The 21335-nt window shown below is 42.4% G+C and overlaps 1 protein-coding gene across 1 annotated transcript in view; it reads left to right on the forward strand.

Annotated features, from left to right (window-relative positions):
* The window catches only part of LOC139278908 (mitochondrial inner membrane m-AAA protease component AFG3L2-like), a 55487-nt gene that overhangs the window by 23338 nt on the left and 10814 nt on the right, over nt 1–21335 (forward strand). Inside the window, exons 8-13 of the mRNA XM_070898165.1 lie at nt 249–519; nt 1293–1430; nt 7929–8082; nt 10306–10413; nt 16315–16440; nt 20172–20282. Of these exons, the coding sequence (XP_070754266.1) occupies nt 249–519; nt 1293–1430; nt 7929–8082; nt 10306–10413; nt 16315–16440; nt 20172–20282 (908 nt within the window). The remainder of the gene's footprint in view (nt 1–248; nt 520–1292; nt 1431–7928; nt 8083–10305; nt 10414–16314; nt 16441–20171; nt 20283–21335) is intronic.

Genomic DNA, 21335 nt, shown 5'->3' on the forward strand with positions numbered 1-21335 from the left:
CTTTAGCCGCCTCCTTTTTCTCAATATATTAATTTGTCTGTCCACTTCTTATTTTTCAATTCTGAAGAAGAATTTGCACCTGAAATGCAAATTTGTCTGTTTTCTTCAGAGATGCAGACTGCTCTGCTGTGTGTTCCCAGCATTTCTGTTTTTGCTTGTTAATTGGCAGATTGTGTGATAACTTGGATTAATGCAACTATTTTATCTCTCGTCTTTTGTTTGTTTGACTGTTTTTGTTCTGCTTGCAGTTCGTTCATGCTAAGTATGTTCCCCACACTGTTACTCATTGGCTTTTTGCTCTATACACTGCGGCGAGGGTCTATAGCAGCAGGCCGTGGGGGTCGAAGTGGCGGACTCTTCAGTGTGGGGGAAACAACAGCAAAAATACTGAAAGATGAGATTGATATCAAATTCAAGGATGTCGCAGGATGTGAAGAAGCTAAATTAGAAATCATGGAGTTCGTCAACTTTCTGAAAAACCCTAAACAGTATCAGGATTTGGGGGCCAAGATCCCAAAGGTATGGGAACTATATTTTGTACAAAACTATGTTGACAATCTAAAGTTTGTTTTGCGTTTGAAGCAACAGAAAAACGTATAGCATCTTAATTGCAAGAATTTTCCAATTATATTGTCTTGACATGAGCAATGTCTTGAGACCATAATATATACACGTGGTGCTAGCAAACCTTGACAATATTACATTGTGCAAAAATCCCCTACTCCCACACTCTCGCTGATAGTTGACTTACAGGTAAGCAGGCTATTGGTAATTGTGTCTTGTGGGATATTACAAAAGGAGCAGCATAAGAACATCTAACATTAAAGGTAGAACAGTACAACACTTCAAAAGTACTTAATTGGCTGTGAAGCGCTTTGGAATGTGCTGCGGTCATGAAAGGTGCTGTACAAAAACAAATTATTTTGTTCATTCTTTTGCTTTTGTTAGTTTGCTTGTTCTTTCTTTGACAGATCTTTGTCACACAGAACATTAACTCATAAAGGAAAACAATCTGATTATTTTAATTAGTTAATGTGTTTTTACTTGTAATTTGTAGAAACAATTGCAATGTACAAGTGTAAAATATACAGAGCTTCAAAGTTTGAGAAAGTTAGGGTGTATAGATTATAGTCATGTCCAATTTATGCTGCAGCATTTCCAAAGTCACATTTAAAAGTGCTGTCTTTATTTATAGATGAGCTCACTTGAATTATACAGATCTTTGAACCTTGTGCTATTGCAGATTCTAAACATGCCCAATACCTGCAGTAATGATCTCTCATTGGTTACAGGGTGCTGTCCTGTCTGGACCGCCAGGAACTGGGAAAACCCTATTGGCTAAAGCGACAGCTGGGGAAGCAAATGTTCCTTTTATAACTGTGAATGGATCGGAGTTCCTGGAGATGTTTGTTGGTGTTGGACCTGCCAGGGTAAGAAAGGGAACTGTCACCTGAATTGAGTTTTAATTTTTTTAGTACTGTTGATGTCTTTTTCTGTTTGCCGGTAGTGAACCGCGTATAATGGGAATCTAAAAGGCTGTTCAAAATAATGAGCAACTCTATCAATTTTGAATAACTGTCTTGGTGAAATGGCTGTAATATTTCTCTTTATTCCTACTCAATCACTTTTATTTATTCATGGGAGTAATTAAGTCAGACTTCAGCTTAAAAAAAAAAAAGGATTGCTACTAGTGCCACGTGCTAGTCAGAGTAGGAATTGCAGGATAGCTAAGATGAATACGTGGCTTGAGGAATGGTGCAACAGGGAGGGATTCAAATTCCTGGGACATTGGAACCGATTCTGGGGGAGGTGGGACCAGTACAAACCGGACGGCCTCCACCTGGGTAGGACCGGAACCAGTGTTCTAGGGGGAGTGTTTGCTAGTGCTGTTGGGGAGGGGTTAAACTAATATGGCAGGGGGATGGGAATCTATGCAGGGAGACAGAGGGAAGTAGAATGCGTGCAGAAGCAAAAGATAGAAAGAAGAAAAGTTAAAGTGGAGGGCAGAGAAACCCAAGTCAAAAATCAAAAAGGGCCACATTACAGCAACATTCTAAAGGGGCAAAGTGTGTTAAAAAGACAAGCCTGAAGGCTCTATGCCTCAATGCAAGGAGTATTCGTAATAAGGTGGACGAATTAACTGCGCAGGCAGCTATTAACGAATATGATGTAACTGGCATTACGGAGACATGGCTCCAGGGTGACCAAGGCTGGGAACTCAACATTCAGGGATATTCAACATTCAGGAAGGATAGACAGAAAGGAAAAGGAGGTGGGGTAGCGTTGCTGGTTAAAGAGGAAATTAACGCAATAGTAAGGAAGGACATTAGCTTGGATGAAATGGAATCTGTATGGATTGAGCTGAGGAACACCAAAGGGCAGAAAACGCTAGTGGGAGTTGTGTACAGACCACCAAACAGTAGTAGTGAGGTTGAGCATCAAACAAGAAATTAGGGATGCATGCAATAAGGGTACAGCAGTTATCATGGGTGACTTTAATCTAAATATAGATTGGCCTAACCAAACTGGTAGCAATACGTTGGAGGAAGATTTCTTGGAGTGTTATTAGGGATGGTTTTCTCGACCAATATGTCAAGGAACCAACTAGAGGGCTGGCCATCCTAGACTGGGTGATGTGTAATGAGAAAGGACCAATTAGCAATCTTGTTGTGCGAGGACCCTTGGGGAAGAGTGATCATAACATGGTAGAATTCTTTATTAAGGTGGAGAGTGATACAGTTAAATCAGAGACTAGGATCCTGAACTTAGGAAAAGGTAACTTCGATAGTTTGAGACGTGAATTGGCTAGAATAGACTGGCGAGTGACACTTAAAGGGTTGACGATGGATAGGCAATGGCAAATATTTAAAGATTACATGGGTGAACTTCAACAATTGTACATCGCGGTCTGGAGTAAAAATAAAACGGGGAAGGTGGCTCAACCGTGGCTAACAAGGGAAATTAAGGATAGTGTTAAATCCAAGGAAGGGGCATATAAATTGGCCAGAAAAAGCAGCAAACCTGAGGACTGGGAGAGTTTTATAATTCAGCAGAGGAGGACAAAGGGTTTAATTAGGAGGGGGAAAATAGAGTATCTGAGGAAGCTTGTTGAGAACATAAAAACTGACTGCAAAAGCTGCTATAGATATGTGAAGAGAAAAAGATTAGTGAAGACAAACGTAGGTCCCTTGCAGTCAGAATCAGGTGAATTTATAATGGGGTACAAAGAAATGGCAGACCAATTGAACAATGGCAGACCAATCTGTCTTCATGAGGGAAGACACAAATAACCTTCTGGAAAATACTAGGGGACCGAGGGTCTGGTGAGAAGGAGGAACTGAAGGAAATCCTTATTAGTCAGGAAATTGTATTAGGGAAATTGATGGGATTTAAGGCCGATAAGTCCCCAGGGCCTGATAGTCTGCGTTCTAGAGTACTTAAGGAAGTGGCCCTAGAAATAATGGATGCATTGGTGATCATTTTCCAGGAGTCTTATCGACTCTAGATCAGTTCCCATGGACTGGAGGGTAGCTAATGTAACACCACTTTTTAAAAAAGGAGGGAGAGAGAAAACGGGGAATTATAGACCGGTTAGCCTGACATCAGTAGTGGGGAAAATGTTGGAATCAATTATTAAAAATGAAATAGCAGCGCATTTGGAAAGCAGTGACAGGATCGATCCAAGGCAGCATGGATTTATGAAAGGGAAATCATGCTTGACAAATCTTCTAGAATTTTTTGAGGATGTAATTAGTAGAGTGGACAGGGGAGAACCAGTGGATGTGGTGTATTTGGACTTTGAAAAGGCTTTTGACAAGGTCCCACACAAGAGATTGGATTGCAAAATTAAAGCACATGGTATTGGGGGTAATGTATTGACGTGGATAGAGAATTGGTTGGCAGACAGGAAGCAGAGAGTTGGGATAAACGGGTCCTTTTCAGAATGGCAGGCAGTGAGTAGTGGGGTGCCGCAGGGCTCAGTGCTGGGGCCCCAGCTATTTACAATATACATCAATGATTTAGATGAAGGAATTGAGTGTAATATCTCCGAGTTTGCAGATGACACTAAGCTGGGTGGTGATGTGAGCTGTGAGGAGGATGCTAAGAGGCTGCAGGGTGACTTGGACAGGTTAGGTGAGTGGGCAAATGCATGGCAGATGCAGTATAATGTGGATAAATATGAGGTTATCCACTTTGGGGGCAAAAACACGAACGCAGAATATTATCTGAATGGCGGCAGATTAGGAAAAGGGGAACTGCAACGAGATCTGGGTGTCATAGTACATCAGTCATTGAAAGTTGGCATGCAGGTACAGCAGGTGGTGAAGAAGGCAAATGGCATGTTGGCCTTCATAGCTAGAGGATTTGAGTATAGGAGCAGGGAGGTCTTACTGCAGTTGTACAGGGCCTTAGTGAGGCCTCATTGGAATATTGTGTTCAGTTTTGATCTCCTAATCTGAGGAAGAACGTTCTTGCTATTGAGGGAGTGCAGTGAAGGTTCACCAGACTGATTCCAGGGATGGTAGGACTGACATATGAGGAGAGACTGGATCGACTGGGCCTGGATTCATTGGTGTTTAGAAGGATGAGAGGAGATCTCATAGAAACATATAAAATTCTGACGGGACCGGACAAGTGAGATGCAGGAAGAATGTTCCCGATGTTGGGGAAGTCCAGAACCAGGGGTCACAGTCTAAAGATAAGGGGTAAGCCATTTACTACTGAGATGAGGAGAAACCTCTTCACTCAGAGTTGTTAACCTGTGGAATTCCCTGCCGCAGAGAGTTGTTGATGCCAGTTCGTTGGATATATTCGAGAGGGAGTTAGATATGGCCCTTGCGGCTAAAGGGATCAAATGGTATGGAGAGAAAGTGGTACTGAGGGAATGATCAGCCATGATCTTATTGAATGGTGGTGCAGGCTCGAAGGGCCGAATGGCCTACTCCTGCACCTATTTTCTATGTTTCTATGTAAAATAGCAGTCATTGTCTTGTCACAGATCTGCAGTTTTTATATTTAGCACTAGCAAAACGAGATCAGTTATTGCAAGTGTAATAACATTTTATGGACAGCCTAAGACTGTGAATTTTATCTGTTTCACCCATTATCTGATAAATTAATTCTGTCTTGACTTGTTTTTCTTGTTCCTGTGATCATTTCCAACAGCTCACAAATAGGAATTGTTATTGTCTATCGTCCATAAGCTTTCCTCCCCTGAGAAAAGAGATGAGTGATCTCTGGTCTTTAAGACTTTTGTTGTAATTGCACTGTAATATCAGATTCATGGGGGAAGAATTGCAAATTTTGTTTTGTCCATTCGTACATAAAAGGAGGGAAGAGCTTGCCAAAAATCGGGCCTCACTCCCCTACACCCGAACTGCAGTGGCTGCCATATTGATCGGATGACTCATCCCGGGCAACTGTCTGACAAGAGCGAAGCCTAACCAGAATATGTAAATAAAGGTTGTGGGCCTGTTTTAGGACTCTTCTGCAATATTGGTGTGTGGTAGCACCTGATTTATTAATTCTCAGCCCGCTCAGTAAATCAGTGGAAACAGTCAGCAAGCAGGCTGCATTAGTTGTATTTAAAGAGATCCTCCCCTCCATTAACTCTGGTTAGTCTTTATAGGCTGCTGGTGTGCAGAGAATTATCCAGGTCTTCTGCACATGCTCTCCTCCTGAGAGAGCACAGCATGCCTCTCCCATGGAGCCAGTGCCACTCTCATGGGGTTGCATCTCAGTACTCACACTGTGCTGTGCGGGAACAGGGTGCAGGAATGATGTGACGCTCTCAAAACCCCTATCCACATTCTCCTTCATGCTTTGAAAACTTGAGATGCTGGACCCCAAAGCCAAGATGGCAGCAGTTTAAGCTCCCATTAAAGCTGTCAGCTCCATCACTGTGGCCCCACTACAGTGTTCATAGAGATGACTACTTGCTTCTTGGTTGACTGCGTAGTTTTGATACCGTGCACCAAGATACCACACAAGTTGGAACTGGACTACTCCATGCTCTCTTGACATTGTGTGCCAGCTTGCTGGCAAGCCAGTGTATTTAGAAGTTCCATCGTCGTCTTCTGTAGGCTGGGCCCTCGAAGTCTGCATCTGAGCCCTCTGCAGCAGAGCTCGAATGGAAGCTCGTCCTCTGGGGATGTGCAGCTGCAGGAGTGGACAGTCGATGGTCTTATGTCTGAAAAAACAGTTAACAGCCTGTACTTCATTGACACAGGAGACTAAAGGAGAGATCTTCTCCATAATAAAGGAAAATTGAAGCCTCTGTGGATCTACCTAATTCTACATTCTGGTTCCTTGGCCGTCCTATTCCCTTGCCCTTGCCCCGAGCGTGTGCAGGATGAATCCCTTGGTGCTTAACCCCCAAACTATGTGGGGTGCCAGTCTCTGAGTTAGTGTTTTCTGGGTAAAGGTCAAGTGCCCCTTTATCTTCTTGGGGCTGTCCCCTCTTCCTCTACTCCCATGAGGCTCTCCACATCTGCTTAACTTGAAAGAGAAGGACAAAGGCTAGCATTTAGTGGCTAGCGTAAGCAGAGACAAAACTCAAAGCAGCAGCTCTTTGTCATGGATAGTGTGTGAAGGTGAGATTTCAGTCAGAAGGGAAAGATGATCTGGCCAATCACAATGTTCCCATCCATGACCTCCTCTTCTAGTGCGGCCCTCTTCTTGTCCTCCCCTGCTCCCTTGTGTTGTGTGCCTGCGTGTCCTGCAAGACTGAAACTAGTGCCTTAGTGGCAGTCTAGTGAGATATTTCGATGCTTTGCACATCAAGATATAATAGTATGTATGGTGTATGAAAGATGGTGCAGGTGTGAGGAAATGAGGGAAGTAATTGTGAGGATAGTAGCAGCAGAAGGAAGTGGAGTGAAGTGTGCTGCAGTGAATGGAGGCGATTGATGGGAAATAAGGAGGGGCGGAGGGGGGAAGGAGTTCTGAGTGCAGGGGCTACAAATAGTGCAGAGAATACTGAGAGGTATATGAGTGGGAATCTTGCCGTAGAAGCCCTTGTCAGATCAGTAAACTTCTTTTTTCATCGCAGCCAGGTCCTGTGTGCAGCGCTTCTTGCGTTGACCCACTCTCCTTCTGCTGAGGACACCTCTCTTCCTGCTGACCTCTTCCATCAACACCTCCAGAACATTATCAGAAAATTTAGGGCCCTTTCAGTATTACCTCTGCCTGCTTTTTGGACTGTTTCATTGGAATTCAGTTGAGAGCAGCCAAAGTGCACCTCCCATTTAAGAGTTACAGGCTGTCTTTAAATGGCATCAGAGATGCCTGATTTTGCACCCCTCCCTCAGGATTGGGTGAGCAACCACCAAACAGTGTGAATAGCCCTAGCAACTTGCCAATTTTAATCAAATGAGACACGAGCACCAATATGGCTCAGGCATCTTGCAAATGTGATCAGCCGCATGGGGAGCAATCGCATTGCTAATTTTCCGACCAACTACAAGCCTTAAACTGTTTCTTCGCAAAAGAGCTGTGTTGCTAAAGCACCCACTCACAAGATTAGGAAATTCCTGTTTGTCTAGAAATGGAAGTGTGAAAATTTGCTAAATTGATTCCACATAACCGAGCTGTAATGTTCTGATAACTCTCCATATAGAATCATAGCATGTCTAAGGGTTACACACCTCCCCATTGTTTTGAAGATCATCTGCTATAACATTTGATGCTCATTGTGGACCTGTTTTTCACCCCCTCTCTTCATATAGAAGTTGATTGTATTTAGGTTTTGCTGCTTCAGACCACCTTCGGATTTCTGCAGTCACTTGTAATGCATGTTTTGCTGTGGACTGAGTAGGTCTTGGATAGGTTTTGTTGTAAGGATATTACAGCATTTCTATAATTACACGGCTCATTAGGAAGTAAGATTTGAACACTGGCCAATTGTTGAATTTTGGTTCCTATTTCAGGTGAGGGACATGTTCGCAATGGCACGGAAGAATGCTCCCTGTATTCTCTTTATTGATGAGATTGATGCTGTTGGAAGGAAGCGGGGAAGAGGAAATTTTGGTGGACAGAGCGAACAGGAGAACACCCTAAATCAACTGCTGGTTGAGATGGATGGTATGTGACAGGGTAGATGTTGGCATCATTGGTAACTTGGTAGTGTAATATTGACTGGGAATGAAAAAGTATCAATCATACATATTCTATCTATAATAAAATTGGGTATAGCACACACTGTCGCACACTTCCTATAAAGCGTTTCAACCAAGGCCCCGTCTGCCCCCTCAGATGGACGCAAAAGATCCCACAGCACTATTCGAAAAAGAACTGGGGTGTCCTGGCCAATATTTATGCATCAACCAACATCTAAAAAACACACATGAACTGGTCGTTTCATTCATTGCTCTTTGTAGGACTTTGCTGTGTGCAAATTGGCTGCCACATTTCCTACATTACAACAGTGACTACACTTCAAAAGTACTTAATTGGCTGTAAAGTGCTTTAGGACATCCTGAGGTCATAAAAGGAGCTATATAAATGTATTTTCTTTATTTCTTGAACAGTCTTGCATATTTCCTATAAATATCATTCTTCCGGTAACACTTTCCCCATCACACTTTTTTTAATAACATCTCCTATTGTTATAAAACAGTGTATCATCTGACTTACAGTGGGCATTACCACAGAGAATCTGCTATGTAATTCAATAACCCCAATAATACATTACACATTATATGGCATAACCTCTCTGTTGCTTACCAAACAAGTGTATCCTCTAATTCACTGTGCAGTGCCATAGAATCCTGCATGTGTGTGTGTAACACATCTTGCATTTGGTGTTGCACTTTTATGTGTAAATTGTGTTTCTATATTACCTTGCATATAGTATTGCTCTTTGATGTGACACTTTTATATGTAAATTTTGTGTGCACTTCTAAAAAGAAAACTGAAAGCCAATAATTTGGAACCTACAAGGGATTTTTTCCAGCAACAGGATTCAGAATGTCAGTGGCCTCTCGTTGACCTTGGGAGTCAACTTTAAAAAAAAAAATTATTCAGTCCATAAATAAACCTGTTCATCTAAGAGTAATCAGCATGTAATTAATTTTGAGAATACAGAGACGCACACATGAACTTTAGTTACACCAATGGCCTCCAATTCATTAGCCATTAACCACATGTAACGAATTAGGAATCTAGATATAGTGAATTGCATTTCTGATTAGTAAATTAAAATACGTTAGGCATGTGATTTCATTACTCTTGTTCGCCAGGTGTATGCATGTTTACTTTAATCTTTTTGTGTGCGTGTTGGTAAAATGGGAAGATGAAAAGCACAGTGTGCTGGTGTTTTTGATCGTTGTGTGTGCTTCATCCCTTTGGTTACTGCATATTGGTTATCTGCAAAAATGGTGTGTAACATGGGCACCATGGAAACACCAGCAACATTGTATGGAAAGAAGAGCTGTCATTGTGGTCAGCTCGACCAATCAGAATAACCGCTACAGGCCAGCAAATCAAAGCAAGCCCAACCAATAACAAGCAGCTCCAACAAGGTATGCCATTGCAAAGGGTAAGCAACCTCCAACCGCATGCTGGATGGAGGGCAGGCTGGGTCTGCCATATCTTGTGAAAGAAAAATAAATAAATAAGAGAGTGATTACGCTTGCACAGGGATAGATTTATCACAAGGAAATGGGAATCAGTGGCAGTGTCTGTGATTCGTTCTTTTAGAGAGCTGACTGATGCAGCAGTAGAGCCTCCAATCAAAAGCAACCGAGAATGGGCAAAAGTTGGCTGAAAATTTCATGATGAATGGGGAAATTCTGTTTACTATTGTGGAAAATGAAAAGAAGCCACTTTGCCTCTTGCTGAGAATAATTTGAAGAAACATTTTGAACATGTGCATTCTCGATTGTACAGAAAATTTCCAATCTGATGGCATAGCTAGCTTGTCTATATTCTCTCTCCATATTAATGCCATGTTTCTATTGGTAACTATCTTTCGGATGAGATGTTAAACCAAGTTCTGCTCTCTCAAATGGAGGTAAAAGATCCCATGGCACTATTTCAAAGAAGAACACGGGAGTTATCACCGGTGTCCTGGTCGATATTTATCCCACAATCAACATCACTAAAACAGATTATCTGGTCATTATCACGTTGCTGTTTTTGGGAGTTTGCTGTGCGCAATTTGACTGCCGTGTTTCCTACTTTACAACATTGGCTTTAAAGTGCTTTGGGACATTTGATGGCTGTGAAAGGTGTTATATAAATGCAAGTCTTTCTTTACCTCATCATAACTGTTATTTAATGTCTTAATTTTTATTCTCCTTTCAGGGTTCAATACGAGCACCAATGTTGTTGTACTGGCAGGAACAAATCGACCCGATATCCTTGATCCAGCACTGATGAGACCTGGGCGATTTGATAGACAAATTTATATTGGTAAGCGAATGCATTATGCAGCCAACAAAATTCATGACTCATTATGTGAGTTGCCAGAAGGTGGATAAACATCAGGTTCTTTGTGGTAGGCGTCTTTCTCCAGTATCTGAGTACCAGTGAAATTCCTAACTTTGCTTGATTTAAATTATGATGATAGAACCATCATGATAGTGTAAGGAAAATACCCTGCTCTTTTGCCACAGGGCCGCTTACTGTCTGTAATTTTTAAGTGGATGCAGTAATAAAAGGGCAGCAGCAACAGTTTATCCTTTGATGACAAAAGTACACATAACCGATTTTGGATATTTCCAAATACTGAAAGGGCTTCTTTACAGGATTAAAAAAAATGTTTTTCTTCAAATTTGTCTTTGGAAGTTTAGAAAATCTTTGCTATTTAAAAGACTAGGATTTCTTTGCAATATATAGGATACAGTTTCTGTTTATTGCGCTGGAATCTGGGTACAAAACAAGCAGAAATCAGCCGAACCAACGCAAAAGATCGGGGAACTGTAAATGTAAGTGAGTTACGCCCAAAAACACTTGCATTTGTGTTTTCTGTGATCTTTTACGTTGGTTCAAGATTCAATTAGAAACATAGAAAATAGGTGCAGGAGTAGGCCATTCAGCCCTTCTAGCCTGCACCGCCATTCAATGAGTTCATGGCTGAACATGCAACTTCAGTACCCCCTTCCTGCTTTCTTGCCATACCCCTTGATCCCCCTAGTAGTAAGGACTTCATCTAACTCCCTTTTGAATATATTTAGTAAATTGGCCTCAACTACTTTCTGTGGTAGAGAATTCCACAGGTTCACCACTCTCTGGGTGAAGAAGTTTCTCCTCATCTCGGTCCTAAATGGCTTATCCCTTATCCTTAGACTGTGACCCCTGGTTCTGGACTTCCCCAACATTGGGAACATTTTTCCTGCATCCAACCTGTCTAAACCCGTCAGAATTTTAAACGTTTCTATGAGGTCCCCTCTCATTCTTCTGAACTCCAGTGAATACAAGCCCAGTTGATCCAGTCTTTCTTGATAGGTCAGTCCCACCATCCCGGGAATCAGTCTGGTGAATCTTCGCTGCACTCCCTCAATAGCAAGAATGTCCTTCCTCAAGTTAGGAGACCAAAACTGTACACAATACTCCAGGTGTGGCCTCACCAAAGCCCTGTACAACTGTAGCAACACCTCCCTGCCCCTGTACTCAAATCCCCTCGCTATGAAGGCCAACATGCCATTTGCTTTCTTAACTGCCTGCTGTACCTGCATGCCAACCTTCAATGACTGATGTACCATGACACCCAGGTCTCGTTGCAACTCCCCTTTTCCTAATCTGTCACCATTCAGATAATACCCATTTATTCCTACTCTTTGCTTCCTGTCTGACAACCAGTTCTCAATCCACGTCAGCACACTACCCCCAATCCCATGTGCTTTAACTTTGCACATTAATCTCTTGTGTGGGACCTTGTCGAAAGCCTTCTGAAAGTCGAAATATACCACATCAACTGGTTCTCCCTTGTCCACTTTACTGGAAACATCCTCAAAAAATTCCAGAAGATTTGTCAAGCATGATTTCCCTTTCACAAATCCATGCTGACTTGGACCTATCATGTCACCTCTTTCCAAATGCGCTGCTATGACATCCTTAATAATTGATTCCATCATTTTACCCACTACTGAGGTCAGGCTGACCGGTCTATAATTCCCTGTTTTCTCTCTCCCTCCTTTTTTAAAAAGTGGGGTTACATTGGCTACCCTCCACTCCATAGGAACTGATCCAGAGTCAATGAAATGTTGGAAAATGACTGTCAATGCATCTGCTACTTCCAAGGCCACCTCCTTAAGTACTCTGGGATGCAGTCCATCAGGCCCTGGGGATTTATCGGCCTTCAATCCCATCAATCTCCCCAACACAATTTCCCGACTAATAAAGATTTCCCTCAGTTCCTCCTCCTTACTAGACCCTCTGACCCCTTTTATATCCGGAAGGTTGTTTGTGTCCTCCTTAGTGAATACCGAACCAAAGTACTTGTTCAATTGGTCTGCCATTTCTTTGTTCCCTGTTATGACTTCCCCTGATTCTGACTGCGGGGTCCTACGTTTGTCTTTACTAACCTTTTTCTCTTTACATATCGATAGAAACTTTTGCAATCCGCCTATATGTTCCCTGCAAGCTTCTTCTCGTACTCCATTTTCCCTGCCCTAATCAAACCCTTTGTCCTCCTCTGCTGAGTTCTAAATTTCTCCCAGTCCACGGGTTCGCTGCTATTTCTGGCCAATTTGTATGCCACTTCCTTGGCTTTAATACTATCCCTGATTTCCCTTGATAGCCACTTTTGAGCCACCTTCCCTTTTTTATTTTTACGCCAGACAGGAATGTACAATTGTTGTAATTCATCCATGCGGTCTCTAAATGTCTGCCATTGCCCATTCACAGTCAACCCCTTAAGTATCATTCGTCAATCTATCCTAGCCAATTCACGCCTCAAAGTTACCCTTCTTTAAGTTCTGGACCATGGTCTCTGAATTAACTGTTTCATTCTCCATCTTAAATGTAGAATTCCACCATATTATGGTCACTCTTCCCCAAGGGACCTCGCACAACGAGATTGCTAATTAATCTTCTCTCATTACACAACACCCAGTCTAAGATGGCCTCCCCCTAGTTGGTTCCTCGACATATTGGTCTAGAAAACCATCCCTTATGCACTCCAGGAAATCCTCCTCCACCGTATTGCTTTCAGTTTGGCTAGCCCAATCTATGTGCATATTAAAGTCACCCATTATAACTGCTGCACCTTTATTGCATGCACCCCTAATTTCCTGTTTGATGCCCTCCCCAACATTACTACTGTTTGGAGGTCTGTACACAACTCCCACTAACGTTTTTTGCCCTTTGGTGTTCTGCAGCTCTATGCATATAGATTCCACATCATCCAATCTAATGTCTTTCCTAACTATTGCATTAATCTCCTCTTTAACCAGCAATGCTACCCCACCTCCTTTTCCTTTTATTCTATCCTTCCTGAATGTTGAATACCCCTGGATGTTGAGTTCCCAGCCCTGATCATCCTGGAGCCACGTCTCCGTAATCCCAATCACATCATATTTGTTAACATCTATTTGCACAGTTAATTCATCCACCTTATTGCGGATACTCCTTGCATTAAGACACAAAGCCTTCAGGCTTGCATTTTTAACACCCTTTGTCCTTTTAGAATTTTGCTGTACAGTGGCCCTTTTTGTTCTTTGCCTTGGGTTTCTCTGCCCTCCACTTTTCCTCATCTCCTTTCTGTCTTTTGCTTTTGCCTCCTTTTTGTTTCCCCTCTGTCTCCCTGCATTGGTTCCCATCCCCCTGCCATATTAGTTTAACTCCTCCCCAACAGCACTAGCAAACACTGCCCCTAGGACATTGGTTCCGATCCTGGCCAGGTGCAGACCGTCCTGTTTGTACTGGTCCCACCTCCCCCAGAACCGGTTCCAATGCCCCAGGAATTTGAATTCCTCCCTGCTGCACCACTGCTCAAGCCACGTATTCATCTGCGCTATCCTGCGATTCCTACTCTGATTAGCACGTGGCACTGGTAGCAATCCCGAGATTACTACTTTTGAGGTCCTACTTTTTAATTTAGCTCCTAGCTCCTTAAATTCGTTTCGTAGGACCTCATCCCTTTTTTTACCTATGTCGTTGGTACCAATGTGCACCACGACAACTGGCTGTTCTCCCTCCCTTTTCAGAATGTCCTGCACCCGCTCCGAGACATCCTTGACCCTTGCACCAGGGAGGCAACATACCATCCTGGAGTCTCGGTTCCGGCCGCAGAAACGCCTATCTATTCCCCTCACCATTGAATCCCCTATCACTATCGCTCTCCCACTCTTTTTCCTGCCCTCCTGTGCAACAGAGCCAGCCACGGTGCCATGAACTTGGCTGCTGCTGCCCTCCCCTGATGAGTCATCCCCCCCAACAGCACTCAAAGCAGTGTATCTGTTTTCAGGGGGATGACCACAGGGGACCCCTGCACTACCTTCCTTGCACTACTCTTCCTGCTGGTCTTCCATTCCCTATCTGGCTGTGGACCCTTCTCCTGCGGTAAGACCAACTCGCTACACGTGCTACTCACGTCATTCTCAGCATCGTGGATGCTCCAGAGTGAATCCACCCTCAGCTCCAGTTCCGCAACGCGGACCGTCAGGAGCTGGAGGCGGATACACTTCCCACACACGTAGTCGTCAGGGACACCGGAAGTGTCCCTGAGTTCCCACATGGTACAGGAGGAGCATAACACCCGACCGAGCTCTCCTGCCATGACTTAACCCTTAGATGCACTTAAATTGGCAACAACAATGTTAAAAGTTACTGACTAATATAAAAAAGACAAAGAAAAGCTACTCACCAATCACCAGCCAATCACTTACCCCCTAGGCTGTGATGTCACCTTTCTGTTTCTTTCTACTTTTTTGCCCTCTCCCTGTAGCTGCACAAGTACGCCTTTTATAGGCCTCTGCTGATCCCCGGACTCACGCCTCAGCGACCACGAACTCCCGCTGCCTCTCGCGGCCTTTTATAGGCCTCTGCTGATCCCCAGACTCACGCCTCAGCGACCACGACGAACTCCCGCTGCCTCTCGCGGCCTTTTATAGGCCTCTGCTGATCCCCGGACTCACGCCTCAGCGTGAATCAGGCCCCGCTCACAAAACTGGCCAGGCCCCAAGGTTGAAATTGTAACATTCCGCCATTTCGGGAAGGCTCTTCAAATTGGATTCATTTCCTTAGGCGCAGAGGAACATTATAATTTACTAAGAAACTGACTAGTGTACATCAATGAAGCTATTAAATGGTTCAGTATTTTTTCAGTATAGTTTTTTTTGTCATTTTCAGTGATTTTAAATCTGGTTACTCGCAGCTGGAGGACTGGAGATGCTTAGATAAACCCATTTTCAGCTGTATTAATAAAACTGCACCAAGTTACCACTTAAATACATCAAGGAATACTTTGGAGAAAAAAGATTACATTCTATTACACTGCCTGATTGTGTTGATCAGTGGAAGATTTTACGTTTGTGATTATACAGGCACATTTTTGGCACAATTTCCCAATTGCGCTGAAAGCGGAGACTCTATCCAATAAAGTTCAATAGTCTTCATCTGATTTTTTTTTTTAAGTCTTTCACGCGCAATGTAAATTGATTTGATGGGTCTTGTTTAAGAGTCATTTATTAATCGGTGGGTCAGTATTTTCCTGCTATTAACCTCCAAGATACATGAGAGTAATTGGGAAACCTAAAAAGTGAACTAAATGTCTATCTCCAAAGTCTTATTTTATGAAAGATCTTCTGGTGCTGTATAATAATATTATTTCTCATAATAGACTCACTAACAAACATAAGATCCCAAGAATATTATAAAAAGAGTCCTATTTGAGCTGCTCAGTCTTGCTTCCTTTGGCGTTAAACCTTATATCCTAGTTTAAGGAACATTCTTAGGTTCTGTTTTCCCGCATCGAGATTATAATTCTTTCCTCCGTGTCGTCGTATAAATGTAATTGTCCAACTTTGCAAAACTGTTCCACAGCTGCTTTAATGTAAGTGGGAAAGGTCATGTGAATATTTAAAAGCTTCTGCAGTTGAAGTGGATAGCATTTATACCACAAATAAATTAATTTAGATTTGTGTTACAGATGGGATCCATGCCATAGTCTGTTGTTGCAAATTAAACGGCTGATATTACTACAACTAAAATAGAAACATAAAATATTTTTGCTTAATCAGAAAATAATGCGTAATATTTCATAGGACCTAATCGATGTGTGAATATATAGCACATAGATTTACTGTGAACTTAGCCAGTTTTATAATAATTTATCCAAACTTTGTCTTAGCGTTGTGTTTTGACTTGCAGGTCCTCCTGACATCAAAGGGCGAGCATCCATTTTCAAGGTTCACCTGAGTCCATTGAAAATGAATCCCAGTATCAGTAAAGAAACATTGGCACGCAAACTGGCTGCCCTGACACCTGGGTTCACTGGTAAGTCCCAGAAAAAGATACTGAACTCAATTATATTGCTGATCTTGTGTAGTGCGGAGCTCATAATGTTGTGCATAGTTACCAAATTTATAACCAAGCGCTTATGTATGTAGTCCCCAGGTACAGGTTGAACCTTCCTTATCCGGAACTCCCTTATCTGGAACCACCCCTCATCCGGAACCATTCCCAGCTGCCAGGTGGCGCATGCGCAGAACTCCGACTTGAATAAATTGAAGTCCTTCCTTGCTGCCGACTCCCACAGTCGCCGGCCTGACCCCGTGATCCACCACCCCCCTCATGATCTCTCTGCCACACTCCCAGCCAGCCCCGATATCCCTTTGCTCACTACCTGTACCATTCAATTTACCGTGACCATCCCTCGTCCGGAAAAATCCCTTATCCAGAACAGGCCAGGTCCCAAGGGTTCCATATAAAGGAGGTTCAACCTGTATTCATGAGTCAAAGAAAATTTGAATGACTTGTAGTGTAGACCATTACAACAGTTTGAAAAAAAGAATGTCGTCACTGTAAAGCTATATGGGCAGACTTTGGCTCATAACCATTGTTTAGATAGGCTTGGTGATTTGTGGATTTGCACGCTATTATTACACTTCTGGAAATTGGGCTTAAATCAGAAAGACGAAACACAAACCTCCCAGTTGGATAGCTATCCAAAATGAGTGTGGAAAGCCTTAATCATATTCTTAGTAACACAAAACCTGCTGATTTCCTACTAAACATAAGAACATAAGAAATAGGATCAGGAGTAGGCCATTCAGCCTCTTGGGCCTGCTCCGCCATTCAGTAAGATCATGGCTGATCTTTTACCTTAACTCCACTTCCCTGAACTATCCCCATATCCCTTGATTCCCTTAATATCCATCTATTGATCTCTGTCTTGAATATACTCAACAACTGAGCCTCCATAGCCCTCGGGTAGAGAATTCTAAAGATTCACCACCCTCTGAGTGAAGAAATTTCTCCTCAACTCAGTCCTAAATGGCCGGCCCCTTATTCTGTGACTGTGATCCTGGTTCTAGACTCCCCAGCCAGGGGAACATCCTCCCTGTATCTACCCTGTCAAGCTCTGTGAGAATTTTGTCTGTTTCAATGCGATCACCTCTCATTCTTCTAAACTCTAGAGAATATAGGTCTACTCAATCTCTCCTCATAGGGCAATCCTCCCCATCCCAGAAATCAGTCTGGTGAATCTTCTTTGCACTCATTCTGGAGCTCAGAAGAATGAGAGGTGATCTTATTGAAACATATAAGATAATGAGGAGGCTCGACAAGGTGGATGCAGAGAGGATATTTCCATTCATAGGGGAAACTAAAACTAGGGGACATAGTCTCAGAAGAAGGGGCCACCCATTTAAAACTGAGATGAGGAGGAATTTCTTCTCTCAGAGGACTGTAAATCTGTGGAATTCTCTGTCCCAGAGAGCTGTGGAGGCTGGGTCATTGAATATATTTAAGACGGAGATTTCAGTCTGATTTTTGAGCGATAAGGGAATAAAGCGTATGGGGACTGGATAGGGAAATGGACCCGAGTCCATGATCAGATCAGCCATGGTCTTATTAAATGGCAGAGCAGGCTCAAGGGGCCATATGGCCTACTCCTGCTCCTATTTCTTATGTTCTTATGTATACCCTTCTTGGGTAAGGAGACAAAAACTGTACACAATACTCCAGGTGTGGTCTCATCAGGGCCTTTTATAATTGCAGTAAGACATTTGTACTCAAATCCTTTTGTAATAAAGGCCAACATATCATTTGATTTCTTAATTGCTTGTTGTACCTGCATGTTAACTTTCAGTGATTCTTGTACAAGGACACCCAGTTCCCTCTGAACACCAACATTTCCCAATCGCTCACAATTTTAAAAAAATACTCTGCTTTTCTAGTTTTCCTATCAAAGTGGATAAATGCACATTTTTTCACTGTACTCCATTTGACATGTTCTTGCCCACTCACTTAGCCTGTCTGTATCCCCTTGAAGCCTCTTTGCATTCCCACCTAGCTTTGTATCATCAGCAAACTTGGCTATATTATATTTGGTCCCTCAATCCAAATCATTGCGATAAATTGTGAATGCTGAAGCCCAAGCACTGATCCTTGCAAGACCCCATTAGTTGTAGCCTGCCAACCTGAAAATAACCCGTTTATTCCTACTCTCTGTTTTCTTTCATTTAATCTTCAATCCATGCTAGCATATTACCCCCAATCTCATGAGCCCTCATTTTGTTTAATAACTTCTTGTGTGGCACCTTATCGAATGCCTTCTGAAAATCCAAGTACACCACATCCACTGGTTCCCCCTTATCTATTCTGCTGGTTACAATTTCAAAGTAACAGATTTGTCGAACATAATTTCCCTTTCATAAATCCGGGTTGACAGCCCAATCCTATTATTATTTTCTAAGTGCCCTGTTACCATGTCCTTTATAATAGATTCTAGCATTATACCCACTACTGATGTCAGGCTAACTGGTCTGTAGGTCCCCGTTTTCTCTCCCTCCTTTCTTAAATAGTGGGGTTACATTTGCTAACTTCCAATCCGCAGGAAACGTTCTAGAATCTATGGAATTTTGGAAGATGACAACCAATGCATCCACTATCTCTATAGCCACCTCTTTCAAAACCCTAGGATGTAGGCCATCAGGTCCAGGGGATTTATCAGCTTTCGGTCCAATTAATTTCTCCAGTACTTTTTTTTACTAATACTAATTTCTGTCAGTTCCTCATTCTCGCTAAAACCATGGCACCCTACTATTTCCAGTAAGTTTTTTGTGTCGTCTTCTGTGAAGTCAGACACACAGGCTGGAATTTCATCATGTTTCCGCTGCGTTTTTCAGCGGTATTTCTTCGTTTTGGGTGGAAAACCACCTGGCGGGAATTTCATCGAAGTGTTCCGCCGGCGGTTTTGAAATATCGCTGGGGAGCGGACCACCGGCGTGCAACACTCGCAAAACCACTTCCGCCTGAGTTTGGTCATAGCGGTGATCCGTAGATGGGGGGGAAAAACCCCAGGGAGGAACCAGTCGAAGCAGCCCTTGAAACAGCGGTAGGTATGAAACCCTGCAAAAAAAGGCAAGGTAAAAGTTTATTTTTAAATTATTTTGCAGCGGTTCACTGGGAAAGGGTCTTGTGAATGTTTTGCGATTTTTTTTTTTTTAATTGTTTTTGTTTATTGGAAAAATATTTTGTGTTTTTCCTCCTCCCTAGACTCAACTCATAGTGATAATTGACCTCTGACTAAAGTACAACGCCGATTTTTACCGACGGGTGGGGTTTTTTCCCCATTTTTTTCATTAATTTTCTGCTGTTCTTAATAGCGGAGCCATAGCGGTTTTTTGGGCGGCAAACTGATGGTGGCTGTTTTTGATCAATTTCCAGCCCAGAGTATTTGTTTTAATTTGTCTGCCATTTCCTTATTCCCAATTATAATTTCTCCTGTCCCAGCCTGTAAGGGACCCACATTTACTTTTGCTAATATTGGCAGTCTCTATCAGAGTCTTGCAAGGAACGATCTCATATTGGTAAGATTGGGCCAGTGCAGAAGTAGTTTTACCTCACACCTGATTCATGATCTACTTGGCCTTGGAGAGTTTAATGCTGACACTTGGTAGAAAAAAGGTATTTATTTCTTAATGCTGAAACTCCCATCATCCCAGAAAATTATGGTTTTATAACTTGTATCTGAGACTGATGCAGCATATTGCTCTTTTCAGGTGCTGATATTGCCAATGTATGTAACGAAGCTGCCCTAATCGCTGCGCGGCATTTAAATGAATCAATCCACGTGAAGCACTTTGAGCAGGCAATAGAGCGTGTGATTGGAGGTATGGTCCACTTGTGTGTTTAACATCCGATGTTTGTATCTGTGTATTTCTATTCTCTTTGCTTTCTCAACCTTGTAAATGCAGGATGGTGATAGTCCCTAGTGATGTTGAGCTCTGATGGTTCTTTCACCGGTTACAGATGCAAGCAAGTTATGATCTTTGAAAGAGTGCTTAGAGCTGGTGAAATATTCTGCTTATGCCATGCTTCTGGTAGAACTTCCAGTTGGATCTTTTTAGTTCTGGACTCCACTGCTCCCAACTCTTTTGGTGCTTGTAAAAAATCAAATCAATTTACATCTATGTGAAATTAATGATCTTTCTTTCACCCATAGATAGTAGCGATCTTGGCAAGTCTGACTTGCTGTTTCTTTGTATCTGTGTCACTCACACAAAGGTTGGCGACCAGACAGTATTTCCCTCACTCAGACATGCAAAATGCATTACCATCTAATAGGTGCTGATGAAACTTTCACAGATAAATTATTCAATTCACTGCTCTAGTTTTTCCATATCGCAAATCGAGAAACTGAAGGGATATTTACATGTTAACTGGAAGCCAGATGCATGTGTATGTCACAATGTTTAAATAAGCCTCTTTTTACATAAAATTACACACACAATATACAGCACAGAAACAGGCCATTCAGCCCAAATAGTCTGTGCTGGTGTTTATACTCCACACGAGTCTCCTCCCATTCCAGCTACCTCAGCTCAGCCTTTCAGCGTATCTGTAGTAGCGTGATCAATAAAATTGATCTTTTTCAATCACTAAAATGTTTTTTTTTCAGCATGTATACATAAATTTTAATCAAATCGACACTTTCCTGTTTAATATCCGTCTATAGGAAAGCTTACAATCTTCCTAGAGTCTATTAGAGCTCTTTCATTTTTTCAAAATGTGGTAACTTTGGGATATCAGATGATGGGGTTTAGAGTCTTTCGATTGAGAGTTAAATGCACATGAACAGGTTGCTACCTATAATACTAGTAACATTTGACTTCTAGTCTGTAGAAAAGGCTTCCTATAATGGCGCTGTGTAATAGTATGTTTTT

The sequence above is a fragment of the Pristiophorus japonicus genome, chromosome 13 (assembly GCF_044704955.1).
Source record: "Pristiophorus japonicus isolate sPriJap1 chromosome 13, sPriJap1.hap1, whole genome shotgun sequence".
Lineage (NCBI taxonomy): Eukaryota > Metazoa > Chordata > Chondrichthyes > Pristiophoridae > Pristiophorus > Pristiophorus japonicus.